The sequence below is a fragment of the Nelusetta ayraudi genome, unplaced genomic scaffold (assembly GCF_046127955.1).
Source record: "Nelusetta ayraudi isolate G7.1 ecotype Tasmania unplaced genomic scaffold, CSIRO-AGI_Nayr_v1 ptg000304l, whole genome shotgun sequence".
Taxonomy (NCBI): Eukaryota; Metazoa; Chordata; class Actinopteri; order Tetraodontiformes; family Monacanthidae; genus Nelusetta; species Nelusetta ayraudi.
The window spans coordinates 3,453-27,432 of record NW_027466352.1 but is presented as its reverse complement, the minus strand read 5'-3'; the positions used below and the strand labels follow the sequence as shown (position 1 = coordinate 27,432).

General features: G+C 53.6%; 1 protein-coding gene across 1 annotated transcript in view; it reads left to right on the top strand.

The window, feature by feature from the left end:
- The window catches only part of LOC142882503 (rho guanine nucleotide exchange factor 28-like), a 28,010-nt gene extending 5,108 nt beyond the window's left edge, over positions 1–22,902 (top strand). Inside the window, exons 6-34 of the mRNA XM_076017283.1 lie at positions 3,931–4,051; positions 4,213–4,310; positions 4,410–4,729; positions 5,264–5,405; positions 5,515–5,623; positions 7,041–7,086; positions 8,480–8,603; positions 9,112–9,238; positions 9,500–9,555; positions 9,659–9,719; positions 9,821–9,956; positions 10,049–10,161; positions 10,342–10,482; positions 10,588–10,838; positions 11,507–11,632; positions 11,739–11,856; positions 11,956–12,210; positions 12,734–12,810; positions 12,913–13,091; positions 13,174–13,265; positions 13,888–14,076; positions 14,228–14,451; positions 15,114–15,161; positions 15,675–16,245; positions 16,937–17,024; positions 17,294–17,352; positions 18,593–18,838; positions 19,178–19,274; positions 21,332–22,902. Coding sequence (XP_075873398.1) covers positions 3,931–4,051; positions 4,213–4,310; positions 4,410–4,729; positions 5,264–5,405; positions 5,515–5,623; positions 7,041–7,086; positions 8,480–8,603; positions 9,112–9,238; positions 9,500–9,555; positions 9,659–9,719; positions 9,821–9,956; positions 10,049–10,161; positions 10,342–10,482; positions 10,588–10,838; positions 11,507–11,632; positions 11,739–11,856; positions 11,956–12,210; positions 12,734–12,810; positions 12,913–13,091; positions 13,174–13,265; positions 13,888–14,076; positions 14,228–14,451; positions 15,114–15,161; positions 15,675–16,245; positions 16,937–17,024; positions 17,294–17,352; positions 18,593–18,838; positions 19,178–19,274; positions 21,332–21,500 — 4,383 coding nt within the window. The 3' untranslated portion in view covers positions 21,501–22,902. The remainder of the gene's footprint in view (positions 1–3,930; positions 4,052–4,212; positions 4,311–4,409; positions 4,730–5,263; positions 5,406–5,514; positions 5,624–7,040; positions 7,087–8,479; positions 8,604–9,111; positions 9,239–9,499; positions 9,556–9,658; positions 9,720–9,820; positions 9,957–10,048; positions 10,162–10,341; positions 10,483–10,587; positions 10,839–11,506; positions 11,633–11,738; positions 11,857–11,955; positions 12,211–12,733; positions 12,811–12,912; positions 13,092–13,173; positions 13,266–13,887; positions 14,077–14,227; positions 14,452–15,113; positions 15,162–15,674; positions 16,246–16,936; positions 17,025–17,293; positions 17,353–18,592; positions 18,839–19,177; positions 19,275–21,331) is intronic.
- The last annotated feature ends 1,078 nt before the right edge of the window (positions 22,903–23,980 follow it).

Here is a 23,980-nt window from a genome sequence, read left to right as displayed (position 1 = left end):
ACCAGTGGATGACATGCAGCTATTTTATGACTCACTGACTATTCGTCAACTTCGGCGGGCCGGATTAGAAAGCTTAACTGGCCACATATGACCCCCGTGCCGTAGTTTGCCCACCCCCCCCCCCCCCCCGGTGTAAACGTATCTTGTGTTTTATTTTTTTTATTTAGATGGACGGGATGAAGGCTGACGGCGAGTTCGAGACGACGAGCGACGGCCTCCCTGCCGCTCAGGAAGGTGAGCCTCGCCGCTGAACTCCGCCCACCGCCCTCCGACGTGTTTACGGTCTCGCCGTCGGCTTTTTACCGCTGACTCACCGGCGTGCGACCGGTGCCAGCGTGCGGCACCGGGAGGCGTGTTATCACCGGTCACATGGATGCTCCGCGCGCGCGCACGCACAACACACACACACACACACACACACACACACACACACGTGCATGAAGGGGTGCAGTTACGTAAGCACATGAAGGCTGACGGGTGCGGTTGGGCAGTGTGAGGTAATTCCAGGGAAAGTGATAAAGAGGAAGAGGGCCGATTGATTGTCCTTGGTCTCGCATTGCAACATCTGTATTATTATGATATTATTATGATATTATTGTGATTATTATTGTTACTTGAGAAGCTTTACGGCAATCAATCTCTGGGGATCTGCAGAAAACACTATATTTAGCCCTCTGTTTTCAGCCTCCTGTGAAAAAAAGAGCAAGCCTGTTCTTCACGCTGATCCACACGGGGAGCTGCGTGTTTTCGCACCCACCGTTTGGAAGGTTGAGAAAGCCAAAGAAGAAAGAAACAAGTTGACACGCAGGCACTCCAGTTCACAGAGACCCATTATTGCTCGAAGACGTTGTCAAAGTGCAGAATGTATTGGCACAAATTCTTTTGCTTGCTATGAATACATCAAACTAATTGCGTTTTTTTTTTTTGGACAATTTGTGGAGGCCCTCCCCCTGACGGTTTCTAGGAAATAGTTACACATTAGTGGCGGGGAGTAATGATTAGCGGCAGAGCCTGCCAGGAGCATCGCAGCGGCCTCTTCATGCTCGAGCGGCTCCGCCGCGCCGCTAATTTCCCCCGCGTAAACACACTTTGCCAAGAAGAGCTTCAAGGACTGAGCGAAAGCGTCGCAGATCCACCGGCGGAAGCTTCTTCTTCTCTGCCAGTTCACACACACAGAGTTAGCAGCTCCGGCTTTAACCTGTGGCCGCCGGTTACCATGGCGATGGCACACGGCGCTATTGACTCATAAAAGGGAAGCAGGAAGTGTACCTGGGTATTGACCTCAACTCTGTCCTGACTCCTATTAATCCTGTGGAAACAACAAGCGCCGCGCTGGGCAGCGGCCCGTGTTTTCTGTTCCCGAGGAGCGGGAGCCTCATCCAGAGGTCCTGACTTCTTCTTCTTCTGGAGGAGGAGGAGGAGGAGGAGGAGGAGGAAGGAGGGAGGAGGAGCATGTCGTGCATCAATCTGTGGTTAAAGATTTCTCTATTTTTTTTGTGGGGGGGTGTTTTATTTTGGAAACAGGCGTCACTGAGGACCTCCAAGCGGAGGAGCACGCGGACGATGTGAGTGCTCGTCCGTGGACCCTGTCAAGCTAATTTGTGCTTTGCATGCGACCGTTTCGCACAAGGAAAATCTTTTGTTTTGTGTTCTGGTTTGTTTGAAGGTTTTTCAGGAACATCTTGTTCTGTGTTTGGACGACGACGACGACGACTTTGAGGAGTCATTATCCGGTGAGTCGGCCCTTTGTCTGTGCCTGTCAGCCGCCTCGGGGATTGATGCTGAGTGAACGATTTTATTTGTTTGCCGAGCGCCGTTGCAGTTGTTCCAAACCAAAAGTGGGTTTACATCTCCCAGTCGGCACTGCAATATTCCATTCATCCGGCTCCTGTTACTCAATAGCGGAGCGCTTGTTGATCTTTTTTTTTTTTCTTCTTCCTCTTTGCCCGTCAACCTGATTCTCCTGGCGACGGGGAGTCGGCCGTCTGCGCGCTTGCGTTTCAGCTCCTGTGCCGAAGTGTTGATCTTTTTTTTTTTGTTGGGCGCAGTCACTGCCGGAGAGCGTCGCCATGCCGCCCGAATGCCGAGGTGATCGGCCGTTAAAAAGAAAAACAAACCACCAAAACGGCATATTTGTGGTACGGCAGCAAAGTGTGGGAAGAGAATAGTAATGCTGATGGTAATAATAAAGGGCTTGTGGTGCTGGCAGCGTCGTCCCCCCGGCTCTGTTTTGGATCACATCATAGGAAATCAATAGCAAGAGTAAAGCCTGCCTGCTTGAGAGAGACAGGAATTCACTTCTGTCCGCTTTAATTATCCGGACGCATTATCTCGCCGGAGTCTGTCTCTCTCTCTCTGGTGGGGATAGTTTTGAGGGGCAGAGGGGGCGGGGTTTAACCCGTCGGCTTCCACGCTGTGGCTGAGGCCCGCCGGTCCAGGAATCTGCCTCGTCACGGGGACAAAGGCAGGATTGGGGTCGGGCTCGGGGAGAGAAACCCCCACGAAAAAACAAAAACTGTGCCCAAGTCGGACAGGAGCCCCTCCCACGGCCCTTTAACCCCCCCCCCCCCCCCACTCACCCGTGGCCATTTGAGCTCTGTGCTGGAGTTGAAAGCGAGGACGTTGACGAGCTGGTCGAGGGACAAAAGCGGACAATTCGGTTTTGAGCTCCGTCTGTCATCGCAACGTCACCCATTGGTTTGCAAACACCCGTCCAGAACGGTCGGCGGCGAATTGAGGTTCTGGTCGGGTTTGAAAACGGAAGATTCCGTATTTGGATGCGTGGGTGGTACCGGTAGGTGAGCTGTGATTGGAGCTCAAGGGCAGCGTGTGACCCAACACTCGATTGAAAGTCGACTGCAGTTGGCTACTAAACTTTAGCCACGGCCGCAGGTTTATGGCCAATTAAACTCAAAATGAGACCAAATTGGATAAATCTGGACATAATTTTCCTTTTTTTTCCCTTGTGATTTAGAACAACGACGACAACAAAAAAAAGTTAATCTGATTGAATTTGTGGCTCTCCTTATTGACAGCCAGTCATTCCTTTAGGCTTTCTGCAACCAGCTTTGGCGGTTCCTGCTGGCCAAACGCTAGAATGCAGGTTTTTCATTCTTTCACGCTGACCTCCATGTTTTAGCCAATGGTCGGGATACGGGACAAAAAAAAAAAAAAAAGCAATCAGGGGATCCAGTTGATAATGCTGAGCCTTTCAAGTCCATGTGCCTGAGAAGCTGACATCCTGACGTAGGACCTGTTTTTGGGCCGACTGCTGGTTCTCCCTGGAGTCGGCCAACACGGCTACAGAGAATCTCACCCTGTTCCATCGCTCATATTTACGAGCCGACGAGCGGGGGGATGAAAGAGGCGAGCCGGCGGAGCGGGACGCGGCGCGAGCGGCCGCGGCGAGACCGCGGTGCAGACAAAAGCCGCGCAGAGTAAACACAGCGCAAAACCCGGCAGCGCGCCGGAGGAGTCGACCTTGTGTGTGTTTTTGCGGCCCCGGCGTTAATGGCTTCACTGTGTGAGAGCCGCAGAGAGGAAATGCCTCTGTGATGCCCAGGATTTCCCTTACATGAGCGCAGGCACAGCGGCCCCACACATCAAAAAAAAGAAAGAACGTGCACGGAGGGCCTGTTAAAGAAAACGCTCTCTCATCACGGGAGCTCATTTTCCACATCCACCGCTCGGCCACTTTAAAGACTTTGGCACCCTTTTGCAACCGCGTTGGCGTGCCATGTTTTAGGCCTTTTGTGTAAGAGTTGTACCGAAAGGACATGTGCTGTAGGGCAACACAATAGCCACACTTTGGGTAATGTTGATGATTTTTTTTTTTTGGGGGGGGGGGAGAATCCAGCTGATGTTAGCGACAATGTCACGCTAACGACCCCTCATTTTCACATCGCTGCCTGACATGTTTTCCATCACAAGAGCTGGATGACAGCAGAGGGAATGTTGAACCTCCGGTTAACAACGCGAGCGTACGCAGACTACCGCAGACTTGAGCCTATTATGTTACTGGTTCTCGAAGGGGGCGTCTTATTTTGTCTGGGTGCGTTTCAACCCGCTGTCAGAGACGGCGGGTTGAAGAAAGAAAGGGAAAAAAAAGAAAGAAGATGAATGGGACGGGGCCGCCGTCTGAGGAAGGAGCAGAATGAAGGAGAGACCCGGCTGACGCTGTGCTGCCTTTTACCCTCCTCGCCGTGTTCGCAGTGAACGGCCACGCCATGCAGTCCGGCGAGAGCCAGTGCGCCGCCCAAGCTCCGCCCACCGCCGCCAGCAGCGATGAGACGCCAGAGCAGCAGAGCCAGGTCGAGGAAGCAACCTGCCTCCAGCAGAGATTTCCACTTGAGTTCCTTTTCGCATCTTCTGCTCTCTTTTTGCTAATCTCCGTTGTGTTTTAACTGCAGTTGGAAGAAGGAGGAGGAGGAGGTGGAAGTGGAGAAGAAGAAGGAGGAGGAGGAGGAGGAGGAGGAGGAGAAGAAGACGACCACCACAAGTACACCATCAGCGGCGTGACTGAGGGCAGCACGGCGACCGAGAGCGAAGCGTGGGAGGCCGCGGACTCGGAAGACGCGTCGCCGCCACCTTCTGGAGCGGATGACCCTCAGTCGCCGCCCTCCTCGCCCCCCCTCTCCCCGGCCGATCGGGCCCTGGCCAGGCTGAGCCGCTCCACCTCGTGTGAGCCGTCCGTCAAACAGGAGACTCCTCCCACCATCTGCGACCTCAGGTAGCAACATTTCTTTTTAAATTCGACCCCCAGATCCTTTTGGTTTTGATTAGGGACGCACCGATTGGCCGATTACCAGTACTCATGAAATACGTGCTGATACCAGTTTTATATGTATGCATATGACAAGTTTGTTAAATTTCTGTTTGTACTTCCGTGAAATCTGACAGTCGCCCATCTTCTAGTGGGGGCAGGGGGCAGGGGGCAGGGGTGGGCAAACCTTTTCACTGGCGGGGGCCACACTGGGTTCTAAAATGTGACAGAGGGGGCCGGAGCAGGAGCAGAGGGATGCAGTGTTTTGGTGGCCCACCTCATAGGTAGATGTAGGAAACATGTTGCTTTCATGTCTCTTGAACATGAACACAAGCAACGTAGGAACCAAATCTGCTATTTAGCTACGCAGTCTGCCCATGCCTCTTCCATCTGTGGGGGAGGGGGGGGGGGTCTGATTAATTGCAGAATGTGTGATGACCTTACCAAGTACTCGGTATTGGTGTCTGTGAGTACTGATCCCTGCTGCCGCCGCTCTCTCAGCCTCGTGGCTCTGGAAGTGGACAGCGAGGAGGACGCCGCCAAAGACAAGGACGGGGACGGGGACGGGGACGTCCGACCTTCGCCTGACCTCACCTGCACTCGCAGCCAGTCCGCCTCCACGCCGTGTGGAACCGCCACAAAGGTTAAAAAACAAAAAAACAAAAACTGCTGCAGTTTCTTTTAATCGGACGCCGTCAAATCCTGACTTTTGTGTCTCTTCCCCCCCCCCCTCCTTGGCCCTCCCTGGCCAGGAGCCGGCGGTGGACCAGGGCGTCCGGCTGCGCTCCTACTCCTACTCCAAAATCAGCCTGCGTCCGGCTCGTTTCTCCCGGGACAGCCCCGCCACAGACCCCAGCTCAGGTTGGTGAACGTCGCAGGTGCCGACGCCCCCAAAGCGAACCTCTAACACTGTGACTAACAACGGTTCCGTCCGCTAACCCCGCTCGCTCCGCCACTGCGGCCTCTGTTTGTATCGCGAGGGCCCGGCTTTGCACCGTCTGCCGCGCGCTAAGATGAAAGGTCCGGTGTGTAAGAGTTTTCAGGACGACAGCATGACAGCACGTTTTGTTATTTAGGGCCACTGTAAGATGGACTTACCTGATACCAGCTAGCTGGGAGCTAACTGAGGCGCTCGCTCCATGCATATTCTGTTCCAAGGGTAGCAAAACCAAAGTACTTTTACAGTGCTTGGGAGTAAAAGCTTTTGTTTGTGTATTCATGGGCAGTATGTTTAGCTTTTAGCAGTCTACAAATCATAAAGCGAGCCAGATTCTACGCACTGGACCTTGAAGTGCAGCCAGTCAGATCTCGGGGCTCCCGGCCGAGCCAGCGCAGCGCAGCCCTCGACCCGCCGGCCCAGAAACCTTCTTGTCCACTGTTGCCCCGTAGACGCAGCCCTCCACAGCGCCACCCACGGGCGGTCTCTCCTCCAGGCCCTCTCTCTGTCTAAGTCTCTGTCTCTGCTCCACCCTGGTAGTAAGTACCCCGACGCCCGCAGTCGCCCGAAGCTCAGCTCGCGGCACAAGCTGCATGCAACCCGCCTGCGCTGCTGCTTAGCGCCTGTGTGCGAGCCGTCAAGGTTGTTGTTGTTATCGTTGTCATAATTGGCTGGCAGAAAATCCAGGAAGGAAGGAAGGAAGTAAAGAAGTGCTGTTTTGGACTAACCATCACTAATAATTAACCCATCCTGTTAACACTGGTCTGCAGTTCTTGGTTCTTTTGTTCAGCCTCATTTCCGAAGTCTGCCGGTTCTGTTTTTGTAAGTCAGATATTTCTGAATAAATATTGCAAGATTTGCATCATTTTTAATCAGTCAGGTGACTAAAAAACACCACTCCATTAACTCCATCGTCATCTTCAACACCATATGATGTACTTCTGTCGTGCCGGAGAAAAAGAAAATCATGGCACGGTTGACTTAGGTGACACTATTAGCTAGCTAGACACGTTTTGCCACTAATATTTTATTACATTTTTTTTTTTTACCTTTAACCGTATATAATCTTGTCATGTGTGCCCGCACTGACCTTCCACAGCCGTCTCCCTGGCGTCTGCTTGCATGCGCTAGCGCTGATCTCCATGGCTTTGCATATCAACGGCAGCTCGTGCGCTGACGCTGTCCACGGGAAACCCGATGAGGCCGCCAGGCGCTTCGCTTCGCTTCGCTTCGCTTCTCAGCAATGCAAATCAGAGCCGGCCTCCTCCGTCGTACGGCGGCCGTCTTGTGCGCATGGCGGCGCAGCTCAGCATCTTCTCCCTGTTTCTATTGCGTCCACAGAGCAGAGGCCACCGAACGTCGTGTCGGAGCAGTTGCACGATAAAAGGTATTTAAGCCCTCCGTTCTGTTTTCCTTCCCACGATGCCTCGTCTTTGCCTTTTTCTTTTTTTTTTTTTTTTTTTCCTCCTTCCATTCATCGCTCCTCATTATCACAGCAACATTTTCCATCAGATATGTAACCCCCCTGCCCCCCACCTCCATTTGAAGCATACATCATAAGCATGATAACGTGACACTCAGTGACAACAGGAAGTCTCCCCGGGTCTTTTACCCCCCCTGGCCCCGCCGGCACTACAGCATCATCACCCCACATGAGGAATTTATTTTCAGTTCGTGACAACTTTGTCAAGGCTGCCCGGGGAACAGAAACACAAGTGCACGCTAAAGCACAAGCAGACGTCAAGAATTCCTGATTAAAACTTCATCAGTAGGCCCACGTTTGCTTTGAAATACGTGTGTGTGTGTGTGCCTGTGTTTGCCTGTGTGTGTGTGTGTGTCCACTGCTGGAAGGTTGGAGGAGGTGAGAGATGCTACTCTCCAGCCCTTAGTTGTCGTAAAAGACCGTAACTGAAAAACCTTACAATAGAAAGATCGCGTGTCAGGTCACAGTCATGCTGTTAGCTCTTTTAAAGGATTTTATTTTTGGATTTTGTGAAAAATCCTTTTTGGGCCCATGGGATTTTTTTTTTTTTTTTTTTTGCTGCAGTACCTCTAGTGGCCACTGGGAGAAAAAAAAATTGGTGCGCCACAATGTTGCCCGACAGGTATCCAGTTCCTCTAATACATCCATGGCTGTAGCCAATAGTAAATTCCAGTTGACCTCTGACCCCTGACGTCAGCAGGGCATTTTCCTCCACACAGCTCCTGGTTGCTGGACATTTAGTGGAGACCTGTGTGTGTGTGTGTGTGTGTGTGTGTGTGTGTGTGTGTGTGTGTGTGTGTGTGTGTGTGTGTGTGTGTGTGTGTGTGTGTGTGTGTGTGTGTGTGTGTGTGTGTGTGTGCGCTCCACAGGGAAGCTGGCTTCCGTAAGCGAGCCCAGTCTGCTGACGACGACGGCAGCAGCGCGGCGCTGGCAGAGTCCCTGCAGCACCTCACCCTGTCTGAGTTTCTCAAAGAGTACGTGGAGGGAGGCGGCGCCCGCACGCCCCCCCGTCCCCCCCGCCGTAGCATCTAGCAGTTGTTTTTCTTCTGGCGCCCGGCTGTAAAACGACTAACCGCAACCTCCAGCACCCGAGAGCCACTCCACCGCCCCCCCATTCTCTCCACCGCTAGCCACACTCTAACAGGCCTAACAGTTTGAATTCACAGCACGCGTGAATGTTCCTCCCGGGCACCCGACTCACGGGGGGGTGGGGGGGTGAGGCTGCCGTGACTTCACTGAAGTCACGGCAAAGGGAAGAGCAACAGGTTCTTCATTGTTTGTTCTTCCCCTCCCTCAGGATCGAAGAGGAGGAGCTGGATAAGTACAGCATCCCGGCCAAGACGGAGTCGGACAAGTACAAGGTCATTCGCACCTTCAGCTTCCTCAAGAGCAGGATGTCGAGCACACGCAACAAGACCAAGGTAGAGGGGAAAAAAAAAAACGAAAAACAAAAAGACCTCGCACAAAGGTTGCGTCGTTTCGCCGTCGGTGGGGCAGGGGTTCTGCCTCTTCAGGCCCGGGCCGATGGGAGGAGCCGGGACTGAGGAAATGTTTTTCGAGTCAGTCAAGGCCAGAGTGACGGAGCAAACGCGGTGTCCGGCCTCCTTCCTTTCAATGATTAATCCTCTGTTTTGAAGTCCGCCCGGAGACCAGCAGCCCCCCCCCCCGGCCCGGCCCGGCCTGCGTCCATTGTTTACGCCGCATGCTCTGTTTCCTCCTCACCAGGCTCCCCTTGTTGTTGCAGGGTTTGGTTTTTTGTCGAGCAGGGGGGGTGTGGGTGGTGGTTGGGGGGTGTTGGTGGGGGGGGGGGGGGGGGGAGAGAGAGAGAGAAGGAAATTCCTTTTTATTTTTACGCCTAAAGATCGGACGGTTGAAGATTTCACAGCCGCCTCGCTGCTGACGCCGATGTCTCTGGCCTGGTTTTCCAAGGGGAAGGGGAAGGAGAAGGAGCGGCAGGCCAACGGACATCGCTTCAGCGCCGGCGCCTGCCTGGGTTCCGTGGTGTGCATGGTGTGCGACAAGCAGGCCTCTGGAAAGGAGCTGCTGCACTGTGGCGGTGAGCGGGGACGTCAGTCCAGTCGTGCGACGCAACTTGAGCGCCTTTTTTAAATTTTTTTTATTATTAAAGGGCGACGCCGCACAAACTCTTCAGGAACTCTTGAGTTGTCTTTGGTGGCTCCAAGAACAAACGTGGAGCTGACGATCTTTATTTATTCATTCATTGTCAGTAGTCCTAGAAGAGCAAAGTATTCTTTCTAGCGCCGCACCAGGTCCAGTGAACACAGCGGATACTGATACTGTGACTCTGCTTCCCCAGGTTGCACCGCCATCGTCCACAAAGGCTGCAGGGATTCTCTGCCTCCCTGTTTGAAGGTGAGTATTATGGGATATAAAGTCTCTCTGTACTCTAATATACATATACACATATCTATACTTTGACTCTGCGTTCTGAGAGCTTTCCTCTGCCACATCTCAGAAGGTTCAGGATAAATATGGCGTGGCCTCGGTGAAGAGCAGGACGGCGTCGCTTCCTCAGAGTGAGTCGGAGTGAGGTGGCGGTCCATTCCCCGTCGCAACCAAATCAAGTGTTCTTGATCTCGTCGAATCAATCTCGTTGATCGGCTTTTCCCACCTGCAGACTTCACGGTGCGCGACAGCTCCCCCCAGGCGCTCGTCCCGCCCCCCACCTGCCTGCCAGCAGTGACCCCGAAGGAGAGGAGGGACCCCGGGAACCAATCGGGTTCCCCCTCTGGGAGCGTCCCAAACAGCGACAGGTCCTGAAGCGCTGGGGCGTCCTCGCTGTGTTTCGCAGTGAAATGTTCTTTGGGTGTTTTCATGTTTTATTATTATTTTTCTTTTTGCGTAGCTCGGAGACGGAGTCCGACGCCTGCAAGGTGAACGGCCGATCAGAGGAGCTGCTGCAGACTCCGGGCTCCTCCACCTCCACCTCCACCTCCACCGACTCGTCCTTCGGAGATGGTAAACACGCTTCTGAAGGAATATTCTATCAACCTCGTGTTTTTTATTCACTCTTGGTATTTATAAACTATCTAAGACATGACCAGTGAACACGCACGTCTGCTGATGCTGAAGATGATTTCTGTCTTTAAAGCCCATGGAGAAACAAATGCTTTGCCGGGTTTGTAACCTCCCCAACAGACGGCGTGGACTCGAGCATCCTCAGCGACCTGGCGGCCGACGCTGCCGACTACGAGGCCGAGTCGTGGAGCCTCGCCGTGGAGCACAAGTTCTGCAAGAAGCAGGACAAACGGGCCGTGAAGCGGCAGGACGTCATCTACGGTGAGCGGGCGGCGACCTTTCGCCGATCGAACGGCGTTCCCCTCGGGTGCCCCCCCCCCGGGAGTTTTCTCTGAAGGCTTTCCGTCCCGTGTGGTGTCGCCGCAGAGCTGATGCAGACGGAGCTGCACCACCTGCAGACGCTCCACGTCATGGCCCAGGTGTTCCGCAGGGGCATGAAGCGGGAGGTGCAGCTGGACGTGGAGGCGGTGGAGCGGGTCTTCCCCTGCCTGGACCAGCTGCTCGCCTTCCACCGCGCCTTCTTCGGCGCCATGAAGGAGCGGCGGCTCGGCTCGGCGCAGCCGCCCGGACACAGGAACTACCTGGTGCAGCGCCTCGGAGACGTCCTGCTCCAGCAGGTGGGTGCGGGGAGCGAATCGCACATGTGGGAAAAGTATTTGCATTCTGTCCGTGAGTTAAAAACAAACTCAAGTACTCGAGAAAGCACAGGTTCTGAAATGCACTTCAGCAAAAAGTAAAAGATGTTCTGGGTTTTTTTGTTGATAATTTGGATGGAATGGACCGGAGGAGGTCTTGCATGAGGATCTGGATGATTCTGAACAGCTTTTGGTGCTGCGTTGATATTTTTCTTTTTCATTTGGTTAACTGTAATCACTCATGGCAATGACCAATGAACCGTTATTGACCTTGACACTTTTTCATCACATTCTATTTTGTTTTCCTCTGTACTGAAGACGGACTGAACCGTGACCCCCCCCCACCCCCCCAAAAGCCAAAGGGCTCTAAAACAATCTCCCTCTAAATATCATCCAGCTTTATATTAAACTACACAACAGCAGAGTTCAAACGGCCCCGCTTCAAGTTGCAACAACCACAGTACATGGAGTGAAGTTGCATCTTTGAAACACAAAAGAGGATCGGCAGCAACGTGTTGTTTTTCCATCGGGAGGAGTAGAACGCACAGATGTTTGTGTCCAAACGTAGGGAGAAAGAAGTACTCAAGTAAAAGTACAGACGCCTGAGAAATGTACTTCAGCACAGTGAAGCACTTGTTGCTGTCCTGCAGTTCACGGATGAGAACCGGGAGAAGATGAAGCAGGTCTATGGGGAGTTCTGCAGCCGTCACAACGGAGCCGTCGGCTTTTTCAAAGAGCTGCAGCAGCACAACAAAAGATTTCAAAACTTCATCAAGGTATTTAAAAAAAACAACTAAATAATAATAATAATAATGAGAATTGGCCTTCGTTGCCCGGGTGCCGCGGCTGGACGTCTAAAAAGTTCTGGCGTCTCTCTTGAAGCAACAAGGTAACAATTCGTTGGTCAAACGGAGGGAGATCCCAGAATGCATCTTGCTGGTCACCCAGAGGATCACCAAGTACCCGGTGCTGCTGGAGAGGATCCTGCAGTACACTGAAGGTTGGTCATCTGCTGCCCCCTGCTGGCTGTACGGTATCACGACCGGCAGTTTGAACGCTCTAAAGCCGCCTGCTTTCCCCCCCCCCCCCCCCCCGGCAGAGGGCACCGAGGAGCACGCGGACCTCTCCCAGGCGCTGTGCCAGGTGCGGGAGGTGATCGCCGCCGTGGACCTGAGCGTCAGCGAGTACGAGCGGCACCAGAGGCTGCAGGAGGTGTGCGGCCGCATGGAGAACCGCAGCGCCGCCAAGCTGAAGAACGGCCACACCTTCCGCAAGCAGGACATGATGAGGCCGGGGCAGGCGCTCAAACACCAGGGGGCGCTGCTGTGGAAGTCTGCCACGGGGCGACTCAAGGGTGAGAGCCGCGAGCCTGCGGTTGATGGGTTGTTGAGCGACACCGTGGATAACTGAAGGCTATTTTCTACCCTAAGAGAGACCTGAGGCCCTGTCTGCCTGTCTGTCTGTCTGCCTGTCTGTCTGTTCTTGTTGATGGTGTGGAGATCCAGGTCATCCTGGACTCTAGTGAAGCAGCTTAGCCTGACTCACTACCCCCAAAACTCTGTCGATGTCCAATAAGCAGCTGATTGAACCCTGTGTTTGCAGCTTCCTGCTAAAAAAAAAAAAAAAAGATCATGTATTGGTCCTTTTACATGTTTGAAAGAAGAGAAAAGGAGACACAGGACCAGATTAAGAATCCGGCCAGCGGCTGTGGCTGTCTCCACTATGTACCAGTGCCCTTTGTGACATCATAAAGGATGCTGTTTTAGTGGAGTTTCTCATTTCCTGAGAGTTTGACGGGCTGGAGACCCAGAGTGATTTCTTCCTCTTTTTTTTTTTGCTTAGTATGGGTCCTTTAATATTTGTTCTTCCTCCCACAGACGTGCTGGCCCTCCTCCTCACAGACGCACTCATCTTCCTGCAGGATAAAGACCAGAAGTACACATTTGCTGCTGTGGTACGCACCACGCTTGCACTGTCGCTGCGCCTCACAAACCCCAAACAACGACTCCTCCGTTCAGTTAAATAATGCAGAATGTCCCGCACGCACACCCCCCAGGACCAGAAGCCGCCGGTCATTGCCCTGCAGAAGCTGATCGTGCGGGAGGTGGCCAACCAAGAGAGGGGGATGTTCCTGATCAGCGCGTCGGCCGCCGGGCCGGAGATGTACGAGGTGCACACGTCCAGCAAAGAGGAGCGGAACGCCTGGATGAGGCTGATCAGGGAGGCGGTGGAGAGGTGCGTGGACGCGCTTCTGGTCCGCTTCATGCCTCATTTTTAGCCACTGGCTCCGTTAACTAGCGCTCTCCTCGCTGCTCAGCTGTCCAGAGGAGGAGGAGGAGTACACCAGCGAGTCCGAGGAGGAGAAACGCGCCGCTGAGGCTCGAGTTCAGAAGATCCACAAGTTGCAAGGTGACCAGGTCCCTCCTCTAGATCCTCCCTCCAGATCCCTCCTCCAGATCCTCCCTCTAGATCCTCCCTCTAGATCCTCCTTCCAGATCCTCCTTCTAGATCCTCCCTCTAGATCCTCCTCCAGATCCCCCCTCCATATCCTCCCTCCAGATCCTCCTTCTAGATCCTCCCTCTAGATCCCTCCCTCCAGATCCTCCTCCAGATCCTCCTCCAGATCCTCCTCCAGATCCTCCTTCTAGATCCTCCTCCAGATCCTCCTTCTAGATCCTCCTCCAGATCCTCCTCCAGATCCTCCTTCTAGATCCTCCCTCCAGATCCTCCCTCTAGATCCTCCCTCCAGATCCTCCCTCTAGATCCTCCCTCTAGATCCTCCCTCCAGATCCTCCTTCTAGATCCTCCCTCCAGATCCTCCCTCTAGATCCTCCCTCCAGATCCTCCCTCCAGATCCTCCTTCTAGATCCTCCCTCTAGATCCTCCCTCTAGATCCTCCCTCCAGATCCTCCTTCCAGATCCTCCCTCCAGATCCTCCCTCCAGATCCTCCCTCCAGATCCCTCCTCCTCCGCCTTGCTCCAAACAACAGCGTGGGTCTTGATGACCTCTGGCTTGACCTTCCCTCTCCAGAGAGCCTGGCCAGCCGGGACCAGCTGATATGCTCCAGCCTGGAGGAGAAGCTGCAGGTCTACACTGCTCTCTCCGCCCTCAGCGGGAGGACGGACGGGCTGCCGGTGGGGCCTCAGCTGCTCGTCCAGCCGCAGTGGGAGGAGCCGCCGCCGCAGGCCGCCGCCCTACTGGCCGCTGCGGTCAAGGAGGGTGAGATGTTTATGCACTTCTTATCGTGAATATCGTATAATACATCTTCCAATGTGACGACACCTTCAATATTAGGCCTGATCCTAAAGCAGCCAGGTTCCCTCCTGTGTTCTCTCTCTGTCTGTCTGTCTGTCTGTCTGTCTGATCTCAGCTGAGAACCTGAAGGCCACGCTGTCCCCCAGGGCCGGCTCTCCGTCCAGTCTCAGCCCGCGCTCCGACGCGGACTCGGGGTTCCTGTCCAGCCCGGTGCCTCCCGTGCGGGACCCCCCCGACGGCGACTCTCCCCCTGAAAACTCCACCGCTGAGCTCTCCGAGCCGCCGGCGCCCGAGCGGCGCTCGCTGCAGAGAAGCCAAATTAACGACATGGACCTGAAGGTACCGCTCAGTTCCTGCTTCCACGCCTCGTTTCAATTACCCGGGGCTTTGTGAACATCCGGGCGGCGATTAATGAAATATTTACACGGCAGAAATGATGTCGGTCCAGCGCGACTGCAGTTGTATTGCAGTAGTAGAAGTACAACTCTGCCAAGGTTGCCCCCCCCCCCCCCCCACCCCCACTCCAACCCCGCTGCTGCTTTAATAATTCAGCGCAGCGTATTAGAATTACATTTCACTCTTAATGTGAGGAATCAATGATGAGGCTCCCCTCAATAAAGAAAGACGTCCGCTCGGCTCCCAAAGGGATCACGCCATTAAAAATGGACTGGGAGACTTCCATTCCAATTACGGCTCCGTGGTTTGTGACCCGTGAGGTAAATGACCGCGACGAGATGGAGTCATTTTTTATTATTTATTTTTAATTTTATTTCCAACTTCAACTTGCTAATATCATGCAGCGCAGCCTTGTAGGGAGCCAAACGGCCATGAGGGGGCGTGATTGCTGCACAAATGTGCTGGATCGCTCCAGAGGAGGAGGGAGGGGGGGGGATACGCAGGCCCTGCTTCCTTAAATCTGCAGAATCTTCCTGCAGAAACGGAACGGCGTCGACGTTGCCGTTGATCTTTGTGTTTTTCCGGGGATTTGTTTCCACCTGCAGGTCGCTCAGAGTGTCCAGAGCCTCACCCAGTTGCTCTACAGTCTGCAGGTGAGCATGACAAGGATGCACACTCTTCTTCTGCTGCTGCTCATCGAGTCCGTGCACCATCCATAATTGGCACGCACTCTCACACACACACACACACACACACACACACACAAACAGCCAGAAGTGGGGTACAAAAAGAATTGTGAATTTAGAAAAGGTGTTTCCTCTTTGCTTTACATGGGACTGGGCTTCTGGGCCGACATGTAAATCTGGGCTGGGAAACATTTGCCTATCGTCTCCACTTTTGATCGCAATGACATTTTCATATTCAAAGTTGTTGTGGGCCGAGGCTGAAAGAAGCCACAGGACGGCCAGCAGCTGATTGAGAAAGAGATGCCGCTGTCCTCAACCTGCATCCGTGCCCGTCGCATTTTGCCATGCAAATCTACCGTCGCCAGGATGCGATGATGCGGTTGCGGCGTTTGCATTTAAAAAAAAAATGTTTTTTTGTTGCTCAAGCGCCCAACTCAGCCTCGGCCTCCGTCTCCGTCTCCGTCTCTGTCTCTGCGCCAGGCGACCGTCGCCATCCAGGACAGCTGCTACGAGGTGCAGAGGCTCCTCCTCCGAGAGAGCGGCCGCCCGTCCCCCCGCGCCCAGCGGCAGCACCTGCCCAGCATCCGCGGCAGCACGCTGCAGGAGCAGGAGAAGCAGCGCAACCTGGAGAAGCAGAAGGAGGAGATGGTGGCCGTCCAGCGGCTCCAGGAGCAGCTGCGGCAGGACAGGGAGCGCTGGGACCGCGAATGCCGGGCCAGGGAGAGCCAGCGGGGGGAGCTGGAGAGCCGGCTGGAGGAGCGGGAGCGGCGGTGCCACCTGGAGGCCGAGAGGCTGCGGCGCGACAGGCGGGAGCTGGACGAGCAGCTGGAGGAGTACCAGCAGGGCCTGGAGCGGCTCCGCGAGGGCCAGAGGAACGTGGTGAAGGAGCGGGAGCGGCTGGAGAGCCAGCAGAAGCTGCTGCAGACCTGGAGGCACGGCCGCCAGAGGAGTCTGCCCACCGTCATCCCGCACATGGTCATCCCGCTGGACGGGCAACAGGTAGGGGGCGCTCTCCATCGGCAAGGCTTTCTAAGCGACGCATCTGTTAGAGGTGCGCAGTGCTGCATATCGTTAGCCTAATAGCATAGCGGCCCAAGTCCTTTGTTGGCCAAATTGTGATATCTGCCTAACTTGACCAATGTCCTTGCTAAAAAATGTGTTTTTTTTCTTGTTTTCCGAATATGACTTAGGCAACTATGCTATTAGGCTAACGATATTTTGGTGTCTATCCAATATCAGGTAAATACAGGGGTCGGAATAGCCGACGCTTATACCGAAATCTGTACTTTTTAACGTGGCCACAACTGAAACTTAAGTGGCAATCACAACATGCTAGCCATCGATCCAACCAACCGACTTGGGATCGATGGCTAGCGACCCCACGTCTAGCTAGCTGCTAATGAGATTTGATCAGACTGCCACTCGAGAATTTAGATTTATTTTTTATTTTCATTGGAAAGTTTTTGTTGTTTTTGCTTCACTCCTGACTGGCTTTGGCAAGAATTTGGTTAGCAGCTAGCCACTACGGCTAATGTCGCCACTCGCTGACGCAACCTGACACAGCAGCTAGCTGCAAGTGATGTACACAAAGTTACAACTTGAGTGCCTGCTCTACGAAATTTGTCAATTGCAGCCTTACTTGGTGAGGTACGCTGGGAGAACGGATTCAGGAAATACTCCACCTGGAGTGTCGGGCCCGCTTGACGGGAGGTGTATTTCTCACCTGGCGCCGGCGGCGGCAGGAAGCAGTTCTCTGACAGCTTTCAGCCTGAGTTACGCCCAGTTCACACAATTACGCCGAGCCGCTCGATCCTCCTTGATGTACGACCCGCGATAATGAGAGCAATTTCGGCATCATTTGTCTCGCGAGCCGCAGCCCGGCTCCGCCGCTCGCCGGTAAACATCTTAATGACGGATGATGATTAAAGTGCCGCAGAATAAGAGCTCCGACAAAATAATTAAAAGCAGCGGCGCACAAAGCAATCGATCGCATCCGGAAAGAGCTTCAATTATAGACACTTTGTTGGAAAGGCGCTGCGGTGGAGGCGGTTCCCCCCGCTAGCTTAGCAAGAGCTAGCTTGCCCTCTGTGCCCTTTAAGGCTCAGTGGGCCTCGAGTGCACGAGCAGCAGCAGCAGCAGCAGCAGCAGCAGCGTCGTCGTACAAACGACTCGACGTTCCTTCCACTCCTCCGGGTCTGGACGCGAGGCGGCGCTCCCGCAGTTCTGCTGCACGCACTTATTTATTTATTCTGCTTTGAACAGCGGCGGTCCGGGCAGCCGTTCAGAGGCGCCGAGGTCCCAGAGTTCCCACGCGAGTGTGAATCTGGAGGCACCGGTTCACAGGGTCAGGGACGGATCGAGTGACACACACACACACACACACACACACACACACACACACAGGATCTCAGGTTGTTGCTAATTAGCTGTGCTGCCTCTGCTCAGCGGTGGGCAGGAGCCCGTGATGATTTAAAGATGAGACAAAATGCAAAGAGGTTAGAGGAGACGGGGGTTAGGGAGCGGCCTCAGAATAGCAACCGCGCTAACGTGTTCGAAAACAGAAAGGGAGAAAGGGGGGGGAGGTCTCAGCTAACCTGGCCCCGGGGCGGGGCAGCCGGGGGGGGGTTCCTGAATGGTCCGGATCAATCTCGTGCGTCCGTCAGGCGAGGAGCCGTCTGAGAGATGTTGCAGAAATTGGAGGATGGTTGGATGAACCGTTAAAGCGGGTCAAGCTCATTTCTTCAGCGCGCAGCTTCTCCCGGGTCGCGGGGCGGAACATTAGCTGCTCGTCACAGCCACGCCTGCCAGCAGATGTCCGGCTTTGCTCCTGACGAAGCCGACTGCTGCGACTGGAGCGTTTGCGCTCACCTATAAAGCCAAGTGTACGCGCTAGCAGCAGTCGCTAACTATTCTCATCACAGAATGATGGCTAGCATTCTGTTAAAAGACCTTAGGAGGGGTTGGGCTTTTTGTTTTTGTTTTTGCAGAGCTTCTGAGCCAGACTCCGCCAGTTTTATTTCCCTGCTGATATTTCTCGGTGGAAGCGGCTGGAGGAGTGCAAAGCGGGTGGAAATTAAAGGAGGAAGTTCTTGTTTCCAGCCGCCACTGTCTCCTGAACCCGTTGTATTTAACACCAGCGGGGTGAAGCGGAACCATTGATTTTCATTTAACCGCCTTTGTAATTCCTTTTTAATTGGAGTTTTTGCAGAAATTGATTGAAGGTGTACAGTATTAACGGAGCCTTTAATAGGTTCCCCCCCCTTAGATAATTAAATCTCCTCCACGCGGGCGGCGCATCGACCCCGTCGGAATGTCTGTTTTCTCCACGAACAACCCATCGCGTCGTCCAATCGTTGCTTTTCCCCTCCGCCCACCCGCAGGAACCGGAGGCAGGTGAGGCGGGGAGCACGACGCCGAGCGCTCCCTGTTCGTCAACGAGGCGGCGTTCATCAGCCGGCGCCACAAGAGGAACGACCCCAGCGCTCACAACTGCCTCAACACCCTGCTGGCGAGGTCCAGCAGCCGCAGGAGCCCCGGGGCCCAGCCCCCCCGCGGCCCTCAGCCCGACCCCGGGGACTGGGTGATGGGGACTGGGTGCCTGTACAGCGCCGCGGGACGGCTGGAGCTGCAGCATTCAGCCGGCGGTGAGAACTCAGTGGCCCGTTTCAGTTTTTCCCTGAAGCGCTCTTTAAATATTCTAGCTTTGCCCAAGCGAGTGAGGCACGCATGACGGACGAGGACACGCGGACGTAAATATTTGTTCCATGTACACACATTAGAGGGGGGGGGGGGAGGAGGGACTAAACATTTTTATTGCGATCATTTCTGGCATTTATTGCGATAACGATAAAAGTCACGATAAAAAATACGAAACAATTAAATTAAATTCAAATTAAGCTTTTAAAAATTTTTGTCAGTAGGATGATTGAGAGTCCCGCTACGTTGTTCATGAACGTATGTGGACCCACTGCGTGTGGCCGTAGAGCCTCGCCCCCCACCCCCGCTAAAGCAAAGTTCACCCGAGCGATGTTGTGGATCAGAACCGCACCCTGGACGCAGCGGCTTCCACCTGCAGCATCAGTGAGCAATGAGCTCCTGGTGGGAACGCCGCCTTGACCACTGCGCCGCACAGATGTGTGTGTGTGTGAGGTCACAGTGTACACACACACACACACACACACACACACACACGCTGCTATCGTTCCTGTATCTCATCACAGCCCCGGCTGTCCTTCCTCTTGGTTAATCAGCGTCTCTTGACAAAAGACCACCGCCACCGGCTCCGCCTCCACCGCCAGCAGCAGCAGCAGCAGCCAATCCCAGCAGTCCCCACCTGCAAGCCAGTCTGCCAGAGAGAGAGAGAGAGAGAGAGAGAGAGAGAGAGAGAGAGAGAGAGAGAGAGAGAGAGAGAGAGAGAGAGAGAGAGAGAGAGAGAGAGAGAGAGAGAGAGAGAGAGAGAGATCAATAGCTCCTCTATCTGCCGGCTGTCAGGGCAGACAACGGCACGTGAATCACAGTGTGCAGCCGTTGGCTGACTTATTGGGACATCGATCTGGAGAAATCTTTAGAAAACTCATTACAGCGTGACTCGTCACGGCGGCACGCCGGGTCGGAGGTGGGAAGGGATGCGCTGGTGGTGCTGGTGGAGGAGGAGGATTTCCCATACGTCTCCCAGCGCCCACTGAACCCTTCTCTTGCACCCGATGTGTAACGACGACGACGAGAAAGACGAAGTTTGAGTGCACAATCGTGCTCATTTTTGACCTCGCGGGTCAGAAAGCGACGCGGCGCCGCCCGAACCGCCGCCGCCGCCGCCGAGTTATTTTCCCACGCGCGCCCTCTTTTTTTTCTTCTTTTTTTTTTTGATGCCGCTGCCACAATGGGTCTTAATCACCTCGGCTCAGCGCGATTGTAATCTCGGGGGAACCGGTTTCCCGAAAGTGGCGTCTCATCTGCTGACTCGTGGCTTTTTCTTCCATTCGCCTTCGTCTGACTTCCTGGTGCCGCGCAGCGAGACGTGAGAAGGCTGCCGAGGAACAGACAGACGCTTGTTTATAAGCTCCGCCGGTATCGAGATGACGCGCGAAACCCGATCGGCGACTCGGGTCAAAAGCACAATTTGGCACGTTGGCCACGGGAACCTTGGAGAGGAACCGATGGCTTGTTCAGCACAATGTTTGACGCAGGAAGGCTGCAGGGTGTAGGAGTGCGACGGGCTTGGACCCCCCCCCCCCCCCCCCAACAATTAACCCATGAGACCCCCTGAAAAGGCCAATAAGCAAAACCTTAAGGGGTCTCATATTTTTTCAAAAGGCTCAAAAGCGTTACGTTGTTACTCATAGTCGGTGAAATGCCTTTAACATCCTAATTTAAAAAAAATATTCACATTTTTTTTTTTTTGACTGCTGAAATCGACCAATCAAACGGGAGCCCCGCCTTTGAAAAAAAAAATCCCATGCTTGGGTCGTTGTTGCTGCTTTTATTGTTCTCCCATCTGCGCTGCGACGTGTGTGAAAATGTGACTATAAGACCAAACAAACAAACAAACAAACAAACAAACAAACAAACAAACCAACCTCCTCATCCGCCCTGACGATGAAGATGAGCGAGCTCTCAGCTCTGGCTGGAGTGTTTGTACCGCCTGAACGCACTCTGGTGGTGGGGGGGGGGGTGATGGCGGCGGCACATACGGCTCCCTAACAGAGCCACTCACCAACACACTCGGCAACAATTAATCAAGGAGGGGGGGGCGGGGGGGGCAGGGGGGGGGGACCTGCAGGGACCTGAAGGCGGCAATTTACAGTCGGCGCCATCTGTTAGCGTGACAGCGCACCTGGCCCCCTCGACGGCGGGGGGGGCGAGGTGGCGGTGGCGAGGGGTGGGGGTGGGGGGGGCGATGAGTAGAGGTCGAGAGGTCGCGGCGTGTTTGCTAACTTTCCTCCTCCTGTCACCTCCCTGCCGGGTGCCGCGCCCGCCGCCGAGGTGACGGACGGCGCTGAGTGGGGGGGGGCGGGGCAGACGGATGGAAGCGAGGCCACGCTGAGTGGGGGGGGGCGGGGGGGGGGCAGACGGAAGAAGAGCAGCGCAGCGCTGCGGCGCTCAGCCAGTTGATGGAGTCTCCTTTCTGTCCGCCGCAGGTGGCAGTACTCGCGGCTGCGTGGTCGGGGAGGCGTGGCCACCCACAGGAGGCGGAGCCGACCAGTACCGGGTGATCTCGGCCCGGGTGACCCCCCGCTGGACCTCAACGCTCTGGTCGGCAACGGCGGCGGCGAGGAGGGCGGCGAGGAGACCATCGTGTACCTGTGAACGTCGACGCACTCGGAATTCTGCTTTTTCCTGAAACGTTCCTTCAGAAAGTTGTTTTTGTTGAAGGTCGCGCCGTTCACATTCTTACTTCAAACCCTCCCAGACTGCGACTCCTGCAGCAGCTTCGGGGAGTTAATTTCCCTCTGTTTACAGCCTCCCCGAGGATTCTCGCCAGTGTTGGACCTGGAAGACACGTTGGAGAGTGACTGGTGGCCCTTTGTGACATCACAAACCGTCAGTTTGGCAGGGCCTGGGTGGAGTGAGCCAAACTGGCAAAGCCTGGATCTTTGGTTCCGATTCACAAAAAAACAAAACCCGCTCAAAGCGAGACACGGATGGAGGAAGCGAGGTCGCTCCACTCCACCGTCAGTCTGTAGTTTTTCCTCTGCGTCTCTTCTCCCCCTCCTCTCCCCCTCCCCTCCCCCTCCTCTCCCCCTCCCTCCCCTCTCCCCCCCCCCCCCTCTCCTCCCTCGGGCGTTCTCTTCATTAAATTTTCCACAGACGCGCGGAGGCGGCAACACGTGGCCAATATCGGCGACGCGCTCGGCCGCCTGTCTTGCGGGGGGGGGGGGGGTCGTCTTAAGTAAACACTCGACGCTCGTGTCATTCATCAGGACCCCCCCCCCATCTCACTCTCCCTTTAAATGTCACCTGCATTGACACAAACCTCACCGTTACCTCTGTTCTGTGTTTGCTCTAGCTAGCTAGCTAGCTAGCAAACCCTCGCGGCGTAACACTCGGTGTAGCCGCGTTGTTCTCCTTAGCTTGTTGACATTAGCACCACCGTGCCTTTTTTTTTTTATTATTATTATTTTTTTTTAACTGCCTTTGCAAAGCTTTCATCATGATTATTGATTTGATTTTTTTTTTTTTTATTATTATTATTGTGGATTGTAAAAAAACAAACAAACAACAACTCTTTTTCTTACACTGTTCAAACTGTAAATAGCGCAGCGTCAAAGAACAGCGCCGGCTGCCTCACTGATACCGACTTGATTTTCCATTTCTAGTCAGGCACTACCGCGGCCATTCTACGGTGCAAAAAGACCCGTGTGCCAACTGCTTTAAGTGTCTTATGCTTTTATCTACGCTGGAAAAAAAAAAACAAAAACAAACAACAAAACGATGGATTTTCTCATTGTTGTCATAGGAGAACGAGGCAGCGGCAGTATTTTGATGTGACGGCACCTTGTTCATGTTTTGTGTTGTTATTTATTTATTACCTTTTCAAAGAGTTCTACTGTTTCGTCTTCGTTGTTGTTGTTGTTGTTTGTTTTTTTTTTTTTAAAGTGCTTTATAAAAGGGCTGCACTGTGCCTGAGTAAACAGGTGTATATTTTGGATGTTTGTGTTGTGTTCTCAGTCATGAGAAAAAAATACAAGAAAGTGTCTTTAGCTTGAAACTGTCTCCGTTTGTTCTTCCTTTCTTGGTTTTTCACCACTTAAGTAATCCGAGCCTGGCTGTTAAAACAAACAAACAAACAAACGATACAAAAAACCCATCAGCTTTCATTCAGCCGAGGTGCAAACATCATCTCGGCTTTATGGCCGCGCTCACGCGTGCCAACCCCCGACAGGTGTTGGACCAGGTGCACGAATGTCAACGAGTCCGTCTCCAACGACGCCTCTAAATTTTAATGGCAAACAAACCACACGAGGACGTGAGGCTAGAAGTTGGCTCTGCAGCGGCAGCCGACTCTCAACCCTCCAAACATCGATGACTTCCTTTTAAAAAAAATATATAAATAAAAATAATGTAATAATAATAATAAAATCTTTTTGTCTTTTCATGTTTTCAAAGGCTCCTTGTTGCATAAAGGTAAAAATAAAATAAAAAATAACAGAAGCGCCTCTGTCAGACGGAGCCTGGGGGGGGGGGGGGGGTCTCTCTGCGACAGTGATAACTCACTGCGTGTTCTCCAGCGCTGTCTGGCCAATTTGCCAGAGATGCCTAAAGGACAGGGTTCCTGCTCCAGCCCACCAAACCCTGGGAGCGCAACTTAGTGGAAAGCTCATTTGGCACCATTACTGAAATAATAGTTTCTATCTCTGCAATCTGAACCTGATGAGGCGTAATTCTTAGTTAATTATACAAGCCGGCCTCATTTTAATAAATGACTTTAGAGTGGATAAGAATAAAGAGCGATTAGGTGTATTAATTATTATTATTTTTTTAATGATTATTATTATTATTATTTTTTTACATTGGAGCTGCATCTTGGACAGTGAATTTGCCTGGCCAGATAATTAATGGGTGTGTGTGGCATTTATGAAAAGGGCTTTCCCTGCTCCGCCCCTCTGGACTTTTACGACGCCCAACGGGAGGAAAGCAGGACGTTGAAGGACGGGATGTTTGCTTGAGAAACAGAAGTTGGCACTTTATGACAAACTGTGTAGGCTTGCTGTTTGACAGGTGCTGCTCCCCCCCCCCCCACGCGAACGGTACACAGCCCATCAACATTTGCAGTGTGAAACCGTCGC